Source organism: Cupressus sempervirens, chromosome 1, assembly GCF_028749045.1.
Source record: "Cupressus sempervirens isolate cs-2001-9-10 chromosome 1, ASM2874904v1, whole genome shotgun sequence".
Classification (NCBI taxonomy): Eukaryota; Viridiplantae; Streptophyta; class Pinopsida; order Cupressales; family Cupressaceae; genus Cupressus; species Cupressus sempervirens.
The window spans coordinates 268,790,120-268,814,614 of record NC_143118.1 but is presented as its reverse complement, the minus strand read 5'-3'; the positions used below and the strand labels follow the sequence as shown (position 1 = coordinate 268,814,614).

Below are 24,495 nucleotides of genomic sequence, written 5' to 3'. Positions count from 1 at the left end.
TTTTACAATATTAAATATTAAATTAGTATTAAAAATAATTTTAAAATTTTGATAATAAAAAGCATACACCACATATATAAAATAATATTATTTCAAAATATTTAAAATAAATTTGTAAAATAAATTATTAAACTAGATTTAGAGAGATCTTTTCTAAGTGAGTGAAGTAGTAATATTTATATGAAAACATATAATAATGAAGAGTATAGAAAACACATTATATATATAAATATATAATACTAATACGAAAACATATTATCTCAAAGTATTTTGTAAAATAAATTATTAAATTAGATTTTGGCAGATCTTTTCTAAAATGGAAAGAAGTGATAATAATTTGGTGGACATAAAATTAACTATATTTAGAAGAGATAGATTAAAAAAATCAACCGTACACATGCTATATTCATAAATTCCTTGTACACATGCTATATTCATAAATTCCTTTCATGTGCCTTACCCATCGAAAAGGAAAGTCGAGATTCTCCACATTATAATATAGATGCTTTCTTCGCCGGTTGAAAAGAAAAGAAAATCAGGCGAGAAACACGTTTTGGCAGAGGTTAGGGTGACGTTTAATCAAATGCATGGTAGTTGAAAATGTGGCATGATTCTAACTTTTATTCTTATTTTTGTCATATTATAAGATATATTCCTCATCTTTTTAACTTTTATTCTTATTTTTGTCATATTATAAGATATATTTGTCATCTTTAAATTAAAAAGAGTATCTCACTTTTAGTCTAAAAGTGTCATGTGTTGTTTAAACTATCCGATTTGCAATTGACCAAATAGCGACAAAATTTTCCATCTTGCATTGACTATTCTTCTTTGAAGCTATTATTTCAACTCATAAATTTCTACTACAAACTAATAGTTGTGACATGTTGCCTCCTAGTAGATCAAGATATCTTCCAATTACATTTCTTTCATTTAATATTACTCATACTAGATTCCATAAACATGAAGTATTTGCCTAAGAGTTAGATATAATTATAATATATTGAGTAATTTTTTTAAATATTTATTTTACATTTATAAAACTTACTAAATATATATTTAAAATATAAAATAAGAATTAAAAAATCTATTATTATTTATATATGAACAATATCATCTAATTATGAGGATTTGATTTGTATTTTGTAATATTGTTATGAATAGTAAAGTTATTTTAATATTTTTTTAGAGAAAATATTGGATTCATGGAAAGAAAGGATAAATGTTTCAAAATATTTTATGAATAGTGAGTTGTTAAAATATTTAGATGAATGTATTTTTTTTATTATATTAAAACAAATATTATGAATTTATTTAAGAAAAGAGAGTTGAGGTAGTGATTTCTAAAATATTGGTTCTTCATACAATCCATCTTAAATGCATGTGCCAATTAATTTAATCTTGAGATAAATCATTTTCATTAATTTATAATTATTTAACCCATGAACAAATACTAATAAAATGTAACATTCTCCATCCATACTTTTAAAGTAAAATATTTTTTTATTATTTAAAACTTATAAAAATTCATATAAACTGAACTTGAAAATAATCTATCCCGTATAATTTACTTTCAATAACAATTCGATTAGAACTAAAATTGCGTGCATATGCTTGTATTGTCATTGCTCGGTGAACCGAACTTCTATTTGCGTAGTCAAAACGGTATGTGAGTAACGAAAAGATAATAAATCACGTTTTCCAAACCAAGCTATATTTGCCACAGATTTCATCATGATCTCCTGTTATAAAAGGGCATCAAAGGGTTCTCTAGTGGCATATTTAGAGATCTTGCAATGGCTCTTTTCTCTGTTTCCCCCTCTGTTTTGAGCTCATGCTTTAGATCTCCTCCCAACCCTAATGTCAAGCTTTTCAATAAAAGCATTCAAAGCTTAAGTAGGAGGAGGCTGATTAATCCCTTCATTGCTAAGGCTTCCACCACCACCGTTGAAGCTCCAATCAGGCGCACAGGCAACCATCATCCCAACTTGTGGGACGATGAAGATCTTATTAAAACCATCCAAGAGAAGACATATGATGTATGCAATCTTCTTTCATTTTAGGTCATTCTTTTATATTCTCTTATTCCTTTTTGTAGCTTTCAAGATGATCATATATAACAATCTTACAGACTTCTCATTACATGGAACATTGGGAGGGGCTTATTGGAGAGGTCAAGGAAATGTTCAATCAAATGCCCTCAGCAGAAAGTGGCAAATCTTGTGAAGAGAATGCTTTTGAGCGCCTTGTGATGGTTGAAAAAGTTCAACGCCTTGCAATAGATAGACATTTCCAAAATGAAATAAAACAAGCGCTTGATTATGTTTACAGGTTGGTTTAAAAGTTTATAATAAACAAAATGCTATTCTACATTGTTAATTATCATTCAAAATAGTATCTGGCCAGTATATTTGCTTATGTTGTTTTCCAACAGTTAAAATTTATGTGATTGTTATATTAATAAAATAATTTGTTAGCAGATATTGGAACAATTGTTCTAAAGATCTGAATATGGCAGCCTTGGGACTTCGGGTTCTTCGTTTGAACAGATATCCTGTTTCTTCAGGTTATCAAATTATGTCTATATTGAAAGATTAAATATCACACATTAAATCTTACTTCTTAGACTAAAAGTGTTAAATAGTCAAGATTAGCTTATTTTTTCAAAACTTAATTTCTTCATTAATCTGTGATCACTAAAGAAGATCCATTTATATTAATTTAAATTTTTTCATGATGTTTGATTTTGATTAAATTTATTTGATATAATGGCAGATGTGTTGAGACACTTCAAAGGAAATGATGGGCAGTTCTTGACTCCATCAACTCAATCAGAAGAAGAGAAGATAGAAAGTGTTATAAATCTTTATAGAGCTTCTTTAATTGCTTTCCCAGAGGAGAATATTATGGACGAGGCTAAATCCTTTGCAACAACATATTTAAATCAAGCTCTACAAAAGGATAATATCAGTTCCCATCTTTCACAAGAGGTGAGGCTAAAGTTTTAACTCTTTCAAGACTATGGAAAAATTTGCTTATTGTGGTCCTGATCCAAAATTTTAACACGCAGATAAAGTACAACCTAGAGTATGGTTGGCATGGAAATTTGCCCAGAGTAGAAGCAAGAAATTACATGGACATCTATGACAAAAATAGATCTTGGACCGAGTAATGGCGCTGGTTTATTTCAATATGTTTTTTCTTTTACCTCTTATGGTTAGCTAGGGCTTATTCTATTATAGAAAGTCTGACCTTCTAACCCTGATTTTCAGGATGAGCGGTAATAAAGAAATTCTAAGTCTTGCTAAATTGGACTTCAATATCATGCAATCAGTCCATCGACGAGAGCTTCAACCGATATTAAAGTAAGTTGATTGATTAAAGTAATAACAAGTGGATATCATATAATGAGGTGAAAATATGAAAATAGATAGAAATTATGCTGATTGTAAAGTAAGTTAATTATAAAAATCAAAGTTATAGAGGGCAAGTGACTAAATAATTACAAGTGATAAGCTATTATTTTTATATATTAAAAATTGGTATAAGAATGATCAAGATAAAGGATATTTATAACATTAATAATCAAACAAAAACAAAAATAGAATATCATTAGAAGCATAACATACTTAAAAAGATATAGTTCTAATCTTTGGTCATATGTTCTAGAGTTGTTATTATAAAAGATGTAAAATTCTTTTCTTTCTTGTTTCCTTCATAAATGTGTCTCATAGGATGCGGGAGATGGAAATGGAGACTTTGGAAATGAGATTTAGTGGTTACAATAGAGTTTTACATTGTCCTCACTAACCTTCACATACTAGGTCGAATCCTCTAAGTGAGTCTCCTTTACTTGTTTAGGGATGCATTGATCATAACAAATGAGTCTTCTATTCTTGTTTGGTGGCGGGGGGGGGGGCGGGGGGGGGGGGGCGCATTGCTTTCCAAGAGTGGCAACAATTTTATACATTGATGTAAGCTTCGCATGTCTCATAGCGCCCCTCATGGTATCACCTTACGAGCTCCTAATTCCATATAGATGACACAATTGTAATTTGAGATACCAATAGTAAGAGAGAGATGGGGTGAGATAGTCAAATTGTTTTCATGGAGGATATTGAAAAATTTCCCTTTGCCTAAAATTCCCTTTTTTCTAGCACCTAGAGGATTGAGAACCTTTTTTTCCTTTATCAAGTGTGGGATTTAGGTTGAGCTCTACAATTAAGGGAACAATATCACAACCAAGGTTTATTTCTTTCTTTCTTTCTATGGGAATAAAACAAGACATTTTTGGTGATATCACCTTGGATAAGGAGGGAAAACCATCCAAATTTAGTTTACCTTTTAGTTCCTATACTTTATAAAAGGTTATGGCTTTTTCCGATGAGCGGTATACATTATGGGTAGGACTGGGATTTAAAGGAGAAGGTGTTTCTAGGTGGAAATTGTAAATATCATAGATTAAACCTTTAAGTGATGGGGAATAGACTTCTTTATTGACACATATATTGATTGAGGAGAGAAAAATGCTACTTGTGCATTATGGAAAACTTTCCTTCAAGACTGAAATACTTTATGAGACTGTAGATTAACTTTTAATCCTTTTGTATAAACTTTTTATTTTGGACAATATATGCTTATACATTCTTTTTTTTCAATAAGATTTTCTGTTTTTCAAGTGGGAGCTAGGCACACTTTTTAATTTGAAAATTTATATACACTACTTTACCATTTATAAATGAGATTATGTGTTCATTTTATTTTATGGTTTAAATATACAAAATTACTAAAATTTGTATGAATGTTGTGCTTAGATGGTGGAAGGATTTGAATTTGGATAAAGTGGACTTTGCTCGTCATCGTCATGTGGAATATTTTGCTTTAGCTTGTGCATACTCTATAGATGCTAAGTATTCGGTCTATCGAAGTGACTTTGCAAAGATTTGTTCTCTTGCAACAATTGTAGATGATATATATGACACCTATGGTACTATTGATGAGATAAAACTCTTCAATGAAGCTATTAAAATGTAAGTATGGTATACAAAAAGGCTTATATTCATGTACATTTTTTTTGTATAAAGAACATAATAGTAGATTAAATTGATACTTTTAATGAAAATGATAGGTAATTGAGGTTAAGAAACAATTACTATATTTACTCAACAATTTTCATGCAATTTATAAATATAAAATTAAAGCTCTCTATTAATTTGTTACTTTGTATTTACTCATAGTTGCATAAACTAGGGTGTGTTTTATTAATATAAACTAACTTGTTGTATTGGAATGCTTTTAATTTAGGTGGGATCCTTTTCCTCCAGAAAGATTTCCTGAAAGTATTAAAATAACATATAAGGCATTTTACTTGGGAGTAAATGAAAGTGCAGATGCAGCACAGAAGACTCAACAACGAGATACCCTCCCTTACATACGTAAAGTTGTATGAATTCGAACCTATCACTCATAACAAGTTTAAATCGCTACTTCATCTTACACCACACATAACATATGAGATTAAATGAGTTATTTTGGATCAAACTTATTTTAGGTTGCCAAATATTCATAACATTTTCATGTTTCAAATTTAATACTAAAAACCAAATAAATGATCTCTAGTCATTATAAACTATTAAACTCAATTTTTATGTTAGTACTCAACTTCCCTACAAATGTTACTATTTTTATTTTTCTATTATATGTTATTTTGATTAGACCTCATAGTATAGTAGTAATACAACTTTGAAAGAGCTTGGTATTTTTCTTCTATATTTTTATTAAGATTTATATTGCATTTGATTTTAAATAAAATATTCTTTATGTAGAAAATTGAAATTTAATATAATATATTTTTGAATTGCTTTGATCATTTTAAAATAGAATTAACATTGATCTTACACTTTGATTTTAATGCTTTAATAACTTTTCTTAATAATCTTCCAAATTTGAACTCATATATAATGTTTTTGTGTGAAAATATTGTTCATTTTAAATTAAAAAAATTTCTTGTACAGTGGGAAGATTATCTCGAAGCCCTTACAAAGGAAGCTCAATGGCTTGCTGATGGTTACATACCATCTTTAGATGAATACCTAGAAAATGGTATACCAAGCTCAGGATATCGTGTAACCATGTTGCAACCTATATTAACATTAGATGAAATTCTTTCAGATAACATCATTCAAGAAATAGACTATCCATCAAAGTTCAATGAACTTTTATCCCTATCCCTTAGACTAAAAGGTGACACTAGAACCTTCAAGGTATGTAATCATTTTCTTTGCATAATTTTATATTTATATTTTCAAAAAAATATACATGTAAGTTGAATTTAGTTTATTTTAAGTCCAACTAATTTTTATTATAATTTTGAATCTTTATTTTGAAGGCCGAGGCAAATCGTGGAGAATTAGTATCGGGAATATCATGTTATATTAAAGACCACCCAGAATCTACAGAGGAAGAAGCTTTGGATCACCTTAAAGAATTATTGCAAAAAAAACTCAAGCAATTAGATTGGGAGTATTTGAAGCCTGATAATGTTCCAACTATAAGCAAGGACTGTGCCTACAATATTGGAAGAAGTTACCAACTCCTCTATAAAGAGAGAGATGGATTTACTCATTCTAATAAAGACATCAAAGATCTAGTCATTCAAATCCTCTTTGAACCTGTGGCAATGTAGTTAAAAAATATGAGAATAAAGATTAATATCCCAATTTTATGTTTTAGCACCTCAATGTTCAACATTTTCAAAGAAAAAAACTCAGGTATATAAAATAAATTACAGTGCACATTTTTTTTGGCTAAAATATTTTAGGGCATTACATTTAGATATGACTCAATTTTTTAAAATTTTTTGTTATATTTTTATCTAAATCCAGGGGCTCATCCATGAAAAAATATTAGGATAACAAGGTTTACATTTAATAACTTATAGTTATTAAGCTGATTTCTAATAATGGCTTATAAAATCAATACATTGGATGTAAGGACATATTGAAATAGAACTACAATGAATTTCTAATTTAATATTTGAACGCATAAATATTTTTACTTTTAAACTTTTTTTCTTTTATATTAGTATCGAGGTGGCTATGATCCAATGCTTGGCCAAAATGAAAAGGAAGGACTAGTGTAACACCCCTCTAGGGAACCCAAAATAAATAAACCTAAAGTTTCACTAAGTTTACCAAAAATATTTTTTTTTTAAAGATAAAAATTAAACAACAACAAATATAATATAGCGGAAGCAATAGCTCACATACATACAACAATCAAAATATATTACATCTCCTAAGGGTTCCATGACATTGAATCACATTTATAAAAATAAGTTTTATTAATACTAAATCCAATACACAACAATTCCAGATTATAGAATAACTAGGAGTATGAATCTAATAAATAATATACAATTATTTAAGATGCCACTTGGCAATAATTAGAATCCATAATCATCCCTTGTACAATTCACAAGGTATGAAAATCTCAAAGAATATACATCATGAATAAAATACATCAACACATAAGATCTTTGATAATCAAATACAATACAACAAAGTATAACCATCCATCATAAAATACAAGATCAAAAAGAAAGAAAGAACTGTACAGGTACATCTAGCAGTGACATCCAACAGTCAAATCTTAATGGTATAAGAAATAATACCACCCAACCTCATGGAACCTAAATGGCCCACTACCACTATGCTCAAGAGATAGTCTCAAGTCCCAAACAAATATCAATCCACAAGTCATAACCAACATCTAGGTCAAGGAAATCCGGATAGCAATCTATCTCAAAGGTACCAAGATACAAGTAACATCTAAACCTAGAGGCAACAAAGACACGCAGGAAATCTACTATGCAAGTGGGAAAGTGTCATCACATGAGCCAACTCTAAGGTTATCCTAGTAGCCTCTTCGGACTCTGACCCCCTAGTGTCTCTATGTAGCACTAGTATCCTTTTGTATAGATAAGGCATACTAATAAAGCAAGGATACAACAAAGCATCCTCTTTATTCCATTCCTAGAAAGTACTAGCACTCAAGGCATAGGCAAGGAAAAACAATGACTCTTATTAATTCATTTTACTCTCATTTAATGAAATATTATTTTTTTATTAAAATAACTTACAATGGGTTACCCAAGAAACCTCTTTAGGGCTCTGGCCTCCATTGTAAGCCACTTCCCAATGTACACTTAGATTACCTACCCTAAGCTCATCAAAAGTACAACTCATAGAATTACAATTTTCACCTTAGTCCTTTGTAAGAAACATGAAAGCACCTATAGATAAAGCACAATATTCACCTTAGTCCTTTACAAGCAATCGAAAATAACCTAAAGATAAATCAAAATCATCACCTTAGTCCTATACAAGCAATTGGAAAGCACCAAAAGATAATTTATCAAAACTTAAAGGTTACACGAAGAAAAAAATCATACCATTCATCTCAGTTCTATACAAGAAACTAGAAAGCACTAACAAGTATTAATCAAATTTCGTCATAGAAAATATGTGACACATCACCATGGTCAGGTATAAAAGATCGTATTCATAACATCATCATAGAACAAAAACCCCCAAGCCTCTAGTACACATCCTGATTGGTCAATGTACTAAGTCAAACATGAACCCAACTCTAGTAAACAGCACATCACATAAAGTACATAACAATGTAACTTTCATAACTCATTAGGTTTTCAAAACACAAAAGTTCAAATTCTGACTATTGGCTTTCAAGTTTTCATTTTTCATTTTTTTCAAGTTTTACAGTTTATAGGGTCTTTGATTACAATCAAGGATCACATTTTCATTTATTCAAGTCTCAGATTTGTTAAGCTCTTTGAGTCTAAAAGAACCTCAAACGCTCAACAAATTTCAATAGCAAACATTTTCTCTAAAAATATAATTATGAAAATACACTATTAATTCAATTAAAAAATTTATGATGTATATTTACAGCAGCCTTTTAATTATTTATTATTATTATTTTTAAGCTAATAAAAATTATCAAATTATTAATAACAACAATTATCAAAATATCAATAAAATAATATATTTATATTTATTTTAATTTATTAATATTAATAATCATTACAATAAATATTATAATAATAATAATAATATTAATAATATTAACATAATCTAAAAACATAATAAGACTTTTTTTTTTAAATATGAAACGTGATTACATTGCATACCCCATAATTGGGGAGGCCAAAGTATGGCTTGGTTGCTTGGGTAGCTTGCTACTGTAGTGATGTCTGCTATCTTGGCACCGCTTGCTACCTTTGTAGCATCTGCTACTATGGCAGTGACTTGCCATCGCAACCGAGTTGGTTGGGGGGAGTTCACAACCCCTTCTCTCATATTACAAAATATTTTATAAAAAAGAAAACATAAGCTCTCCTCTCAGAAATGGCTAGATCCATATTTTAATTTGGTAATTATATATATATATATATCTAATAGGGAAAATGTGAATAACCAATCAAATTTGTATATCAAATCTTGATTTCTTTATTTTTCAAACCCTGCCCAAATCAAAATATAAATCTCTAAATTTACAAAACAAGGGTTTCAAATCATCATTTCGTTTATAGAGGTTTCCAAACAAAGAACAATTAAATTCAGAAACATGGGTTTCAACCTTGTTACATTTTGAAAACCATTCCATTTAGTCATGGAGAAGACATTATTTCAAGGAAGGTGACTATCATGAAAAACCCACAAGATCCTACTTGGATCTTATGCTAACAATGGATACATAGAACTCACAAGGAATTCCTTTTTTAAAAAAACTCTCTTCTTGGAAATTGGTTCCTCCAAACCTGTGTGTGGAGGAATGAGCTCTAGTCTCTTAAAATAAAGAGTTTTCTCCAATTAGGGCTTTGGTTTTGCAATCATGACAAACATTTTTCTTAATTATTTTACTATATTTTAATTTCATATGCAACCTTATACAATTTAATTAAAATAGACTTTATTAAATCAATTCTTGCTCTCTCTTATTAAATCACAAGACATTTTTAATAAATTATTTTTTAATTAAACTAAAAATAATATATAGATTTTATTATAAAAATGAAACTCCTAAATATATTATTATTAAATTAAATAAATATAACTACGCCAAAATTAGAACTTTAATTAAATCTTTAAATTTAATTCTTTTATTTAATTAATTAAATATTGATTTTTCTTTGTAAATATTTCATTAAATTAAATCATCTAAAAATGTTTGATTTGATTAAATTATAACTGCAAATCACATCAGACTCACAAAACTAAATACAAAAATCCATTATAAAGTACATAATACTAAATCAAACTCAAGGGTCAAAATCATGAATTCACATCACTTGACAAATTCAGAAGGGTAAAACTCAAATACTTGTCCTACTTTCTAGGACAATTGGCTTAAGGTTAGGATTTTGACTCGGGGATTATCTCCCATTTTTTCCCATTGAGATATTGTAATAAGGCACGCTAATCCTAGTAATTCATGGAAGTCAATGTCAAGTACCTACAATCTACATAAATTTTGAGCATTTACATACACATATAATCTAAACTAAATTGATAATGGTAGGGAGTGGTGCTTCATATACAGATCTTGACTAGCAGGTGACTATGACTCCCTCCCTCAACCCACTACAACATTTGGGGTTAAATTGTGATGGTAGTGTAATTTGTGGTTATTTTCATGTTTTATTTTTGCAATTGTTCCCAATGCCATTGCAATACTAATATTGGCATTGTAATTGCAATGCCCTTGAGAGCATAAAAAAGAAACATGTGAATAATTTTCCATTTGTTTTGATTTTGCAAAGATTTGTGTGTGAAAGAGGTGGAGAGTTATGAATGTTGTCATGGTGCCCTTGTGATTAGTGTAGTTAGTTGATGTGCACTCATGATCTTTGCATTTCGTTGTCATGCCCCTGCTCTGTGATTTCATTGTTGTGTCATGCCCTTGCTTTATGATTTCAATGTCGCTCTATAATTTTCTTCAAGGGTGAGAAGGGGTATGTACGTAAATTTCTTTTCTTTTCCTTGTAAACATGTATGTCTTTATATTTCCTTCTAAACATGTATCTCTTTATATATCTAAAGAGATCTTTTTCAAGGTGCTTATTACATATATGATCTAGTTGCATACATATTCCAAAATCCAAATAATAAAACAATAAAAGTCACTCAACCCATGCTAAGTGACTTGCCTCAAGATCTTGCACAAAAGTAATGTAGACCGTGAAAAATGGGCTGAGTTCGCAAGAAATTTTATAAAAACACATCATAGTAAATATTTTTAGAAAGAAACAAGCCATAACTAATTAAATGGGTCTAGTTGTTGATTAGCTGGGTTGATATATATGTATATTTAACTAGGTTATGACACCTACAAGGGAATGAGCCTCATGTTTATGCATATGTGTTTGGTGCATTTCTTTCCTATGTTATTCTCTACATTTCATTGATGTACCCTTGCTCTACGATTTGGTTTCCATGCCCTTGTGATCTCTATGTTTTGTTATCATGCCCTTGCTCTATGATTCTTTTGCCATGCCCTAGCTCTGCAATTTTCTTCAAGGGTATGTAAGTATTGGTTTCTTTACCTTCTAAACATGTGTTTGTTTATATCTCCTTTTGAACATGTATATCTAGAGATATTTTATAAGGTGCTTATTACATATTAGCTACATAATAGAAAAATTTATCCAGCTACATACATATTCTAGAATCCAAATAATAATAAAATAAAACTCACTCAACCTGTGCTAAGTGACTTATCTCAAGATCCTCCACAAAAATAATGCAAACCAAGAAAAATGGCTAGAGTTCGCAAGAAATTTTACTAAACATATCATAGTAGATATTTTTAGAAAGAAACTAGCCATAATCACAAGGCTCATTCCCTTGTAGAAGCCTTTGCCACAATGAAATTACCTTTGAACCTTGTAAAGGGTGTTAAAGTGATTCCCAACCTTGAAATACTCTTATAAACATTTGATACTTGGGATCATCATAGGGAGACTGTGCCATTATGTGAAACACTATTATAAGCATTTGATATTTGGACTATAAATTCTCAAGGACACTTGCAAGTGATTCCAATGTTATAATACCTACCACAACACTTTCCTAGGTTCTATCCAATGGATCCCATAATATCTTCTATATTGTTTGGTTGTTGTTTCTGCCATGTAGTCTCTTTCTAAAGCTGCTCCTTCTCATTTTCTTTCTAAAGTCACTCCTTCTTTGCTCTCGTGTCTTAAATTTTTTTTATCAAACTTCTGAATATCTACCTCTACCTTATCTAAAATCAACTTTACTATGTGTTGTAAATCTGACATATGTGTTTATCATTGATAGCTTTCATTTTAGCATTCAAGTTTTCAAGATTGGTTAACACCCTCACTTGAAGACCTCTCATGTCAAGCACTTTTTGAACTTTTTCAACACCATGTTCTTGCTTCTAAGCTAATAGTTCTTCAGGTGCATTTTTTTTTTAAACATTAATTTTGTTAAAAATTTGTAAACTCTTAGAAAATGCATTGTTGTTTTCATGTATGTAAGCATATATATGTATGTATGCATATATATATACATCTATATATGTATGTATATATGTATGTAATATATGTATATATGTATGCATGTATGTATGTATGTATACAGATAGATCTTGTAGATTATGGATTATGGATTATAAACAAAAAAGAAAAGAAAACATGACAGTAATCATTACCCATTTATTTTGATTGATTGTGGAGAGCTATGTGCAAAATATGGTGGAAAGCTCTAAATGAGGGTGGAGAGCTTTAAAAAATGGTAGAGATTAGTGGAGATCTAGGATTTTGTTGTCATTCTCTTGTGATCTTCATGCCTTTGTTATGCAATTTTCTTTGAGGGGAGAAGAGGTACCTATGTAAATGTTCTTTTCTTTTCTTTCTAAACATGTATCCCATATTCATATATAATATCTTTGGTCAAATTCAAGGATAACTGATTATAATGATTGTATGCATATGTGCATGTGTGTATGTAAATTAGTTCACTATGTGAACTACTTTACATGCATACATACACAATTTTATAGTGCTTGTGCTAAATTAAATTAATCATTCATGTCTTCGATTCACACAAAAAATTATCCTTGCATTCAATTGAATTTATTGATACCAAACTAAGTATGCAGAAATATGTACTTACAAATGATATTCTCTCTAGGCGATTGAATAAATATTTCATGCATAATATTGTCCAAGTAATGATTAGATGCATTCACATTAAGTCATCATAGGATCGAGCAGATGATCTATTTATGTTACTTAATACTTGTTTCATTGAACATTTTGGTTAACATAATCAGTAATACTAGAATTATACAGCTACAACTAGTAATCTTGTTTATTTTATTTACTCAAATACATTCAAGACTATTATTTTTCTTAAAATTAGATTGTATATTTTTAATCACTAAAACGCAAATATAGATCTCTGATAGTTATCCTTTTTAATTTCAAGATCTTCATATTTAATATGAAGAGTTCCCACTACTGGATAGTGGAATAACCACAATGTTGAACCACATAGCTCATGGACTTTTCCACCAAAATATATTTTTATTATATTTTTGTCATTGAAAAATATGATAAGTGAATGTTCTTCTGATTTTCAATATATTTAATAATTTTTTGCTTGCCATTTTAGGTAATTTTCTATTGTGAGATAAAGACATCTATCATAAGGATGGACATGCCAATTTTGATCATCTTGCTTTCAAAGATGATTCCCTTATCTAATTAATGAAACTACTTGCAAATGACACCTTGATTTCTATAACTTGCTTGATCAACCATTCACAAAAATGAATTATCCCATATCCATAAACATCTAATATTCTATAAGTATCTCTCCTCTGACGACCCAATAAATGGAACCATTAGCATCATAAGTAGACTCACTCTCCTTAGACAAATTCAATCGAAACTATTCATACCAAACTATGTATGCAGACATCTGTACTTACAAATTATATTATCTCTTAGTGATTGAGTAAAGATCAAATACAATTTTCCATAGTGATAAAAATGCATATGCATATGTATGTATGTATGTATATATGTGCATATATGTATGTGTATATGAATTTATGTATTTATGTATCTTTGAATCTCATTTGTGTGCCTTTGTGATCTTTGTATATGTATGTTTATATGTATGTATATACATATATATACATGTGTATATGTATATATATGTGTATATATCCACACACACACACACACACACACATAGACACATGAAGAGAAGCTCTTATAATCACCTATTGGGGGAAACATAAAGATATACATGTTTAGAAGGAAAAGAAAACAACATTTACATAGGTACCTCTTCTCCCCTTGCAAACAACATAGAGAAAGCACTACTATATTTGGGCTGGAACACCACAAATTACATTGCCATTGCAAATTTTCATCATAATTTGATCCAAAATTTTGTAGTGTTGCAAAGAGTACAAAGATCACAAGGGCACAACACATGAAAGAAATCATAGAGAAAAGGCACCAAGATCACAAGGGCATGCCAATGAAATTTAGAGATCACAAGGGCATGATAATGAAATTTGAAATCTCCAGTGATCTCCACCATGGGCACGACAACAAAATGCAAAGACCATAAGGGAATGAAAATGAAATACAATGATCACAAGGGAATGAAAATGAAATCTCCACCAACATTTGGAGCTCTCTACCATTTTTTAGAGCTCTCCATCCTCTTTTGCATGCAACTCTCCACAATCAAAACAAATGGGGAATGATTTATGTTGTGTTTTTTTCAATTTATATCTAATCAACTTCACATTATGTCGTAACTCTTCCATAGATATTTGATCCTTGATAGGTTTCATTTCAGCATTTCAACATTCAAGCTTTCAAGTTTCCTATTCATTATATAGTCCTTTCCACCCTAAAAACCACTTTGTTGCTTCATTAAAATTAGGACTTGAACAAAGCTAGTGATAAAATAGAGCCTATATTCTAGAATTCAAATAATAAAATAATAAAACTCACTCAACTTGTTCTAACTAAGTTAGCTCGAGATCCTAAACAAAAATAATGTAAACTAGGAAAAATGGGTAAGAAATTTTAGAAAAACATATCATAGCAAATATTCTTAGAAAGAAAGAAACCATAACCTAGTTAAATTGGTCTAGTTTCTAATTAGTTGGGTTAATTTCAAATTCCTATAGAACTATCATTAGATTAGGTACAATAAAATGAACAATCAATTGTTCCTAGTTAGCACGATCAAATATAGTTTTTTAAGGTGATAAAATTGCATATATGCAAATGTATGTATGTATGCATGTATGTGTGTATATATATGTATGTATCTATATATGTATGTATGTATGTATGTATATATGTATATAGAGATCTTGTGGATTGTGGAGATTAGTGGAGATCTAGGATTTCATTGCCATACCCTTGTGATCTATGTATATGTATGTATGTATATGAATATATATATATACATATTTATATGTATTTATGTATCTATGTATCTATGTATATGAACAAAGAGATGGAGACACAATAGAAAAATAATAAAACTCACTCAATAGGCCGCATGGCCACAGGTATTGTTACAAGCTTTTAAAAATAACTATATAAGGAGTGAGTTAAGAAATATGTAAGTTAACCTTACATTAACTGTAAACTACAACACAAAGGTTGCACTAGGGTATTATAGTATTTTAATTATAGAAAACCACATGATTCACTTGAGTGGGTGTATGCTTGCGACTTCAGTTATACTAGGTGAGTAAATCTCACCAATGGTTATAGGAATACAACTACATCTAACCAATTAGAAACAAAACTATACATGCATTAGAGTGAGTAGTTCAAGGCTCTTGATCCCGTGGATATGGGTATGTAGGCAACCTAGTAGGTGGAGTATGCATCCAGTGTACAGATGTCGTGGACATAATTAGGTAGCACTTAACCATGTATGTATGTATGTAACTATTATCTACTTAACAGTGTCATCCACATGTGAGTTGGGTAGGGGGTGGGGGGTGGTGGTGTAGTTGAGTTAGCACCTCTGGCAATACTTTATTTCCATTATTTTGCGCTCTCTAAATCAAAGGTATATAACTTTATCACTTGTAACTATAATTTTCAAATAATAGTTAGGTTGACATTTAATCAAATGCATGGTAGTTGAAAATGTGGCATGATTCTAACTTTTATTCTTATTTTTGTCATATTATAAGATATATTCCTCATCTTTTTAACTTTTATTCTTATTTTTGTCATATTATAAGATATATTTGTCATCTTTAAATTAAAAAGAGTATCTCACTTTTAGTCTAAAAGTGTCATGTGTTGTTTAAACTATCCGATTTGCAATTGACCAAATAGCGACAAAATTTTCCATCTTGCATTGACTATTCTTCTTTGAAGCTATTATTTCAACTCATAAATTTCTACTACAAACTAATAGTTGTGACATGTTGCCTCCTAGTAGATCAAGATATCTTCCAATTACATTTCTTTCATTTAATATAACTCATATTAGATTCCATAAACATGAAGTATTTGCCTAATAGTTAGATATAATTATAATATATTGAGTAATTTTTTAAAATATTTTTTTTTACATTTATAAAACTTACTAAATATATATTTAAAATATAAAATAAGAATTAAAAAATCTATTATTATTTATATATGAACAATATCATCTAATTATGAGGATTTGATTTGTATTTTGTAATATTGTTATGAATAGTAAAGTTATTTTAATATTTTTTTAGAGAAAATATTGGATTCATGGAAAGAAAGGATAAATGTTTCAAAATATTTTATGAATAGTGAGTTGTTAAAATATTTAGATGAATGTATTTTTTTTATTATATTAAAACAAATATTATGAATTTATTTAAGAAAAGAGAGTTGGAGTAGTGATTTCTAAAATATTGGTTCTTCATACAATCCATCTTAAATGCATGTGCCAATTAATTTAGTCTTGAGATAAATCATTTTCATAAATTTATAATTATTTAACCCATGAACAAATACTAATAAAATGTAACATTCTCCATCCATACTTTTAAAGTAAAATATTTTTTTATTATTTAAAACTTATAAAAATTCATATAAACTGAACTTGAAAATAATCTATCCCGTATAATTTACTTTCAATAACAATTCGATTAAAACTAAAATTGCGTGCATATGCTTGTATTGTCATTGCTCGGTGAACCGAACTTCTAGTTGCGTAGTCAAAACGGTAGGTGAGTAACGAAAAGATAATAAATCCCGTTTTCCAAACCAAGCTATATTTGCCACAGATTTCATCATGATCTCCTGTTATAAAAGGCCATCAAAGGGTTCTCTAGTAGCATATTTAGAGATCTTGCAATGGCTCTTTTCTCTGTTTCCCCCTCTGTTTTGAGCTCATGCTTTAAATCTCCTCCCAACCCTAATGTCAAGCTTTTCAATAAAAGCATTCAAAGCTTAAGTAGGAGGAGGCTGATTAATCCCTTCATTGCTAAGGCTTCCACCACCACCGTTGAAGCTCCAATCAGGCGCACAGGCAACCATCATCCCAACTTGTGGGACGATGAAGATCTTATTAAAACCATCCAAGAGAAGACATATGATGTATGTTATCTTCTTTCATTTTAGGTCATTCTTTTATATTCTCTTATTCCTTTTTGTAGTTTTCAAGATGATCATATATAACAATCTTACAGACTTCTCATTACATGGAACATTGGGAGGGGCTTATTGGAGAGGTCAAGGAAATGTTCAATCAAATGCCCTCAGCAGAAAGTGGTAAATCTTGTGAAGAGAATGCTTTTGAGCGCCTTGTGATGGTTGAAAAAGTTCAACGCCTTGCAATAGATAGACATTTCCAAAATGAAATAAAACAAGCGCTTGATTATGTTTACAGGTTGGTTTATAAGTTTATTATAAACAAAATGCTATTCTACATTGTTAATTATCATTCAAAATAGTATCTGGCCAGTATATTTGCTTATGTTGTTTTCCAACAGTTAAAATTTATGTGATTGTTATATTAATAAAATAATTTCTTAGCAGATATTGGAACAATTGTTCTAAAGATCTGAATATGGCAGCCTTGGGACTTCGGGTTCTTCGTTTGAATAGATATCCTGTTTCTTCAGGTTATCAAATTATGTCTACATTGAAAGATTAAATATCACACATTAAATCTTACTTCTTAGACTAAAAGTGTTAAATAGTCAAGATTAGCTTATTTTTTCAAAACTTAATTTCTTCATTAATCTGTGATCACTAAAGAAGATCCATTTATATTAATTTAAATTTTTTCATGATGTTTGATTTTGATTAAATTTATTTGATATAATGGCAGATGTGTTAATACACTTCAAAGGAAATGATGGGCAGTTCTTGACTCCATCAACTCAATCAGAAGAAGAGAAGATACGAAGTGTTATAAATCTTTATAGAGCTTCTTTAATTGCTTTCCCAAAGGAGAATATTATGGATGAGGCTAAATCCTTTGCAACAACATATTTAAATCAAGCTCTACAAAAAGATAATATCAGTTCCCATCATTCACAAGAGGTGAGACTAAAGTTTTAACTCTCTCAAGACTATGGAAAAATTTGCTTATTGTGGTCCTGATCCAAAATTTTAACACGCAGATAAAGTACAACCTAGAGTATGGTTGGCATGGAAATTTGCCCAGAGTAGAAGCAAGAAATTACATGGACATCTATGACAAAAATAGATCTTGGACAGAGTAACAGCGCTGGTTTATTTCAATATGTTTTTTCTTTTACCTCTTATGGTTAGCTAGGGCTTATTCTGTTATAGAAAGTCTGACCTTCTAACCCTAATTTTCAGGATGAGTGGTAATAAAGAAATTCTAAGTCTTGCTAAATTGGACTTCAATATCATGCAATCAGTCCATCGACGAGAGCTTCAATCGATATTAAAGTAAGTTGATTGATTAAAGTAATAACAAGTGGATATCATTTAATGAGGTGAAAATAGATAGAAATTATGCTGATTGTAAAGTAAGTTAATTATAAAAATCAAAGTTATAGAGGGCAAGTGACTAAATAATTACAAGTGATAAGCTATTATTTTTATATATTAAAAATTGGTATAAGAATGATCAAGATAAAGAATATTTATAACATTAATAATCAAACCAAAAAAAAAAGAATATCATTAGAAGCATAACATACTTTAAAAGATATAGTTCTAATCTTTGGTCATATGTTCTAGAGTTGTTATTATAAAAGATGTAAAATTCTTTTCTTTCTTGTTTCCTTCATAAATGTGTCTCATAGGATGTGGGAGATGGAAATGGAGACTTTGGAAATGAGATTTAGTGGTTACAATAGAGTTTTACATTGCCCTCACTAACCTTCACATACTAGGTCGAATCCTCTAAGTGAGTCTCCTTTACTTGTTTAGGGATGCATTGATCATAACAAATGAGTCTTCTATTCTTGTTTGGTGGCAGGGGGGGGGGGGGGGGGGGGGGGGCGGGCGGGGGGGGGCATTTCTTTCTAAGAGTGGCAACAATTTCATACATTGATGTAAGCTTAGCATGTCTCATAGTGCCCCTCATGGTATCACCTTAGGAACTCCTAATTCCATATAGTTGACACAAATGCAATTTGAGATACCAATAGTAAGAGAGAGATGGGGTGAGATAGTCAAATTGTTTTCATGGAGGATATTGAAAATTTTCCGTTTGCCTAAAATTCCCTTTTTTCTAGCACCTAGAGGATTGAGAACCTTTTTTTCCTTTATCAAGTGTGGGATTTAGTTTGACCTCTACAATTAAGGGAATAATATCACAACCAAGGTTTATTTCTTTCTTTCTTTCTATGGGAATAAAACAAGACATTTTTGGTGATATCACCTTGGATAAGGAGGGAAAACCATCCAAATTTAGTTTACCTTTTACTTCCTATACTTTATAAAAGGTTATGGCTTTTTTCCATGAGCGGTATACATTATGGGTAGGACTGGAATTTAAAGGAGAAGGTGTTTCTAGGTGGAAATTGTAAATATCATAGATTAAACCTTTAAGTGATGGGGAATAGACTTCTTTACTGACACATATATTGATTGAGGAGATAAAAATGCTACTTGTGCATTATGGAAAACTTTCCTTCAAGACTGAAATACTTTATGAGACAATAGATTAACTTTTAATCCTTTTGTATAAACTTTTTATTTTGGACAATATATGCTTATACATTCTTTTTTTTCAATAAGATTTTCTGTTTTTCAAGTGGGAGCTAGGCACACTTTTTAATTTGAAAATTTATATACACTACTTTACCATTTATAAATGAGATTATGTGTTCATTTTATTTTATGGTTTAAATATACAAAATTACTAAAATTTGTATGAATTTTGTGCTTAGATGGTGGAAGGATTTGAATTTGGATAAAGTGGACTTTGCTCATCATCGTCATGTGGAATATTTTGCTTTAGCTTGTGCATACTCTATAGATGCTAAGTATTCGGTCTATCGAAGTGACTTTGCAAAGCTTTGTTCTCTTACAACACTTGTAGATGATATATATGACACCTATGGTACTATTGATGAGATAAAACTCTTCAATGAAGCTATTAAAATGTAAGTATGGTATACAAAAAGGCTTATATTCATGTACATTTTTTTCGTATAAAGAACATAATAGTAGATTAAATTGATACTTTTAATGAAAATGATAGGTAATTGAGGTTAAGAAACAATTACTATATTTACTCAACAATTTTCATGCAATTTGTAAATATAAAATTAAAGCTCTCTATTAATTTGTTACTTTGTATTTACTCATAGTTGCATAAACTAGGGTGTGTTTTATTAATATAAACTAACTTGTTGTATTGGAATGCTTTTAATTTAGGTGGGATCCTTTTCCTCCAGAAAGATTTCCTGAAAGTATTAAAATAACATATAAGGCATTTTACTTGGGAGTAAATGAAAGTGCAGATGCAGCACAGAAGACTCAACAACGAGATACCCTCCCTTACATACGTAAAGCTGTATGAATTCGAACCTATCACTCATAACAAGTTTAAATCCTACTTAATCTTACACCACACATAACATATGAGATTAAATGAGTTATTTTGGATCAAACTTATTTTAGGTTGCCAAATATTCATAACATTTTCATGTTTCAAATTTAATACTAAAAACCAAATAAATGATCTCTAGTCATTATAAACTATTAAACTCAATTTTTATGTTAGTACTCAACTTCCCTACAAATGTTACTATTTTTATTTTTCTATTATATGTTATTTTGATTAGACCTCATAGTATAGTAGTAATACAACTTTGAAAGAGCTTGATATTTTTCTTCTATATTTTTATTAAGATTTATATTGCATTTGATTTTAAATAAAATATTCTTTATGTAGAAAATTGAAATTTAATATAATATGTTTTTGAATTGCTTTGATCTTTTTAAAATAGAATTAACATTGATCTTACACTTTGATTTTAATGCTTTAATAACTTTTCTTAATAATCTTCCAAATTTGAACTCATATATAATGTTTTTGTGTGAAAATATTGTTCATTTTAAATAAATGTTTTTTCTTGTACAGCGGGAAGATTATCTCGAAGCCCTTACAAAGGAAGCTCAATGGCTTGCTGATGGTTACATACCATCTTTAGATGAATACCTAGAAAATGGTATACCAAGCTCAGCATATCGTGTAACCATGTTGCAACCTATATTAACATTAGATGCAGTTCTTTCAGATAACATCATTCAAGAAATAGACTATCCATCAAAGTTCAATGAACTTTTATCCCTATCCCTTAGACTAAAAGGTGACACTAGAACCTTCAAGGTATGTAATCATTTTCTTTACATAACTTTATATTTATATTTTCACAAAAATATACATGTAAATTGAATTTAGTTTATTTTAAGTCCAACTAATTTTTATTATAATTTTGAATCTTTATTTTGAAGGCCGAGGCAAATCGTGGAGAATTAGTATCAGGAATATCATGTTATATTAAAGACCACCTAGAATCTACAGAGGAAGAAGCTTTGGATCACCTGAAAGAATTATTGCAAAAAAAACTCAAGCAATTAGATTGGGAGTATTTGAAGCCTGATAATGTTCCAACTATAAGCAAGGACTATGCCTACAATATTGGAAGAAGTTACCAACTCCTCTATAAAGAGAGAGATGGATTTACTCATTCTAATAAAGACATCAAAGATCTAGTCATTCAAATCCTCTTTGAACCTGTGGCAATGTAGTTAAAAAATATGAGAATAAAGATTAATATCCCAATTTTATATTTTAGCACCTCAATGTTCAACATTTTCAAAGAAAAAAACTCAGGTATATAAAATAAATTACAGTGCACATGTATTTTGGCTAAAATATTTTAGGGCATTACATTTAGATATGACTCAATTTTTTTAAATTTTTTGTTATATTTTTATCTAAATCCAAGGGCTCATCCATGAAAAAATATTAGGATAACAACGTTTACATTTAATAACTTATAGTTATTAAGCTGATATCTAATAATGGCTTTATAAAACCAATACATTGGATGTAAGGACATATTGAAATAGAACTACAATGAATTTCTAATTTAATATTTGAGCACATAAATATTTTTAATTTTAAACTTTTTTTCTTCTATATTAGTATCAAGGTGGCTATGATCCGATGCTTGGCCAAAATGAAAAGGAAGGACTAGTGTAACACCCCTCTAGGGAACCCAAAATAAATTAACCTAAAGTTTCACTAAGTTTACCAATTTTTTTTCTTTTTGAAAGATAAAAATTAAACAACAAAAAATATAATATAGTGGAAGCAATCATTCACATACATACAACAATCAAAATATATTACATCTCCTAAGGGTTCCATGACATTGAATTACATTTATAAAAATAAGTTTTATTAATACTATATCTGATATAGAACAGTTCCACATTTTAGAATAACTAGGAGTATGAATCCAATTAAATAATATACAATTATTTAAGATGCCACTTGGCAATAATCAGAATCTATAATCATCCCTTGTACAATTCACAAGGTATGAAAAGCTCAAAGAATATACATCATGAATACAATACATCAACACATAAGATCTTTGATAATCAAATACAATATAACAAAGTACAACCATCTATCGTAAAATACAATCCACAATAGAATAGAGTTGTTGAGAGGAAAAACCATTCTATATCAGAGGCAGCAACGACTAAGCTACATGACTAGGACATACCCCATTACTTATTGGTAGAGGCATGCAGTACACCAATTTACATTTAGAATAGGGTTCCACACAAGGTGCTAGGGAAGACAACACCGGAAGAAGCTTTCATAGTAAAGAAGCCATATATTGGTAACTTCAAGATATTTGAGAGTTTTGTATATTGTCATATTCCAAATGATACACATACAAAGTTAGATTAGACTGCAGAGAGAGGTTACCTTGTTGGGTACAATGAAACATCAAAGGTATATAGGATTTTTATCCCTAGGACTAGGAGAATTATTGTCAGACGTGATATCAAGTTCATAGAGGAATAGGTATTTAGAAGGTCTAGAGATTTTCTAGCAGGTGATCAGATTGAGCAGCCAATAGAGGATCCAAGACCAAGTCAAGGGAAGCAAAGCTCAAGTATAGTTACCAGTACAAGTGTAGGCTTGGGTGGTGAAGATTCACTAAATATGGAGCAACTGGTGCAACAGAAAAATGCACCAAGAAGAAATAGATGTTGATATTTCACCCTTTCCAATGGTTGAATCTTAATGGTATAAGAAATACTACCACCCAACCTCATGGAACCTAAATGGCCCACTACCACTATGCTGAGGAGATAGTCTCAAGTCCCAAACGAATTTCAATCCTCAAGTCATAACCAACATCTAGGTCAAGGAAATCCTGATAGCAATCTATCTCAAAGGTACCAAGATACAAGTAACAACTAAACCTAGAGGCAACAAAGACACATAGGAAATCTACTACGCAAGTGGGAAAGTGTCATCACATGAGCCAACTCTAAGGTTATCCTAGGAGCCTCTTTGGACTTTGACCCCCTAGTGTCTCTACACAGCACCAATATCCTTTTGTATAGATAAGGCATACTAATAAAGCAAGGATACAACAAAGCATCATCTCTATTCCATTCCTAGAAAGTACTAGCACTCAAGACATGGGCGAGGAAAAATAATGGCTCTTATTAATTCATTTTACTCTCATTTAATGAAATGTTATCTTTTATTAAAATAACTTACAATGGGTTACCCAGGCAACCTCTTTAGAGCTCTGGCCTCCATTGCAAGACACTTCCCAATGTACACTTAGATTACCTACCCTAAGCTCATCAAAAGTACAATTCATAGAATTACAATTTTCACCTTAGTCTTTTGCAAGAAACTGGAAAGCACC

At 30.0% G+C, this 24,495-nt stretch overlaps 2 protein-coding genes across 2 annotated transcripts; both read left to right on the top strand.

The window, feature by feature from the left end:
* The first annotated feature begins 1,765 nt into the window (after positions 1-1,765).
* On the top strand, positions 1,766-6,734 carry LOC149577153 (alpha pinene synthase, chloroplastic-like). The gene is made up of 10 exons (XM_089822505.1): positions 1,766-2,039; positions 2,132-2,331; positions 2,481-2,566; positions 2,776-2,990; positions 3,071-3,168; positions 3,273-3,365; positions 4,815-5,030; positions 5,305-5,443; positions 6,015-6,263; positions 6,389-6,734. Exons 1-10 carry the CDS (start codon positions 1,797-1,799, stop codon positions 6,683-6,685), a joined length of 1,836 nt encoding a protein of 611 aa, XP_089678631.1. The 5' UTR covers positions 1,766-1,796; the 3' UTR covers positions 6,686-6,734.
* Positions 6,735-17,413: 10,679 nt separating this feature from the next.
* Positions 17,414-22,385, top strand: LOC149577152 (alpha pinene synthase, chloroplastic-like). The gene is made up of 10 exons (XM_089822494.1): positions 17,414-17,689; positions 17,782-17,981; positions 18,131-18,216; positions 18,426-18,640; positions 18,721-18,818; positions 18,923-19,015; positions 20,467-20,682; positions 20,957-21,095; positions 21,666-21,914; positions 22,040-22,385. Exons 1-10 carry the CDS (start codon positions 17,447-17,449, stop codon positions 22,334-22,336), a joined length of 1,836 nt encoding a protein of 611 aa, XP_089678620.1. The 5' UTR covers positions 17,414-17,446; the 3' UTR covers positions 22,337-22,385.
* The last annotated feature ends 2,110 nt before the right edge of the window (positions 22,386-24,495 follow it).

Bases quoted from the DNA above. Each gene is read 5' to 3' on its own strand.
- LOC149577153 (XM_089822505.1), top strand. From the start codon at position 1,797: ATGGCTCTTTTCTCTGTTTCCCCCTCTGTTTTGAGCTCATGCTTTAGA. The intron at 3,366-4,814 runs GTAAGTTGATTG...TGTTGTGCTTAG, and splicing joins GAGCTTCAACCGATATTAAA to ATGGTGGAAGGATTTGAATT. The intron at 5,031-5,304 runs GTAAGTATGGTA...CTTTTAATTTAG, and splicing joins TTCAATGAAGCTATTAAAAT to GTGGGATCCTTTTCCTCCAG.
- LOC149577152 (XM_089822494.1), top strand. From the start codon at position 17,447: ATGGCTCTTTTCTCTGTTTCCCCCTCTGTTTTGAGCTCATGCTTTAAA. The intron at 17,690-17,781 runs GTATGTTATCTT...ACAATCTTACAG, and splicing joins TCCAAGAGAAGACATATGAT to ACTTCTCATTACATGGAACA. The intron at 18,641-18,720 runs GTGAGACTAAAG...TTTAACACGCAG, and splicing joins GTTCCCATCATTCACAAGAG to ATAAAGTACAACCTAGAGTA.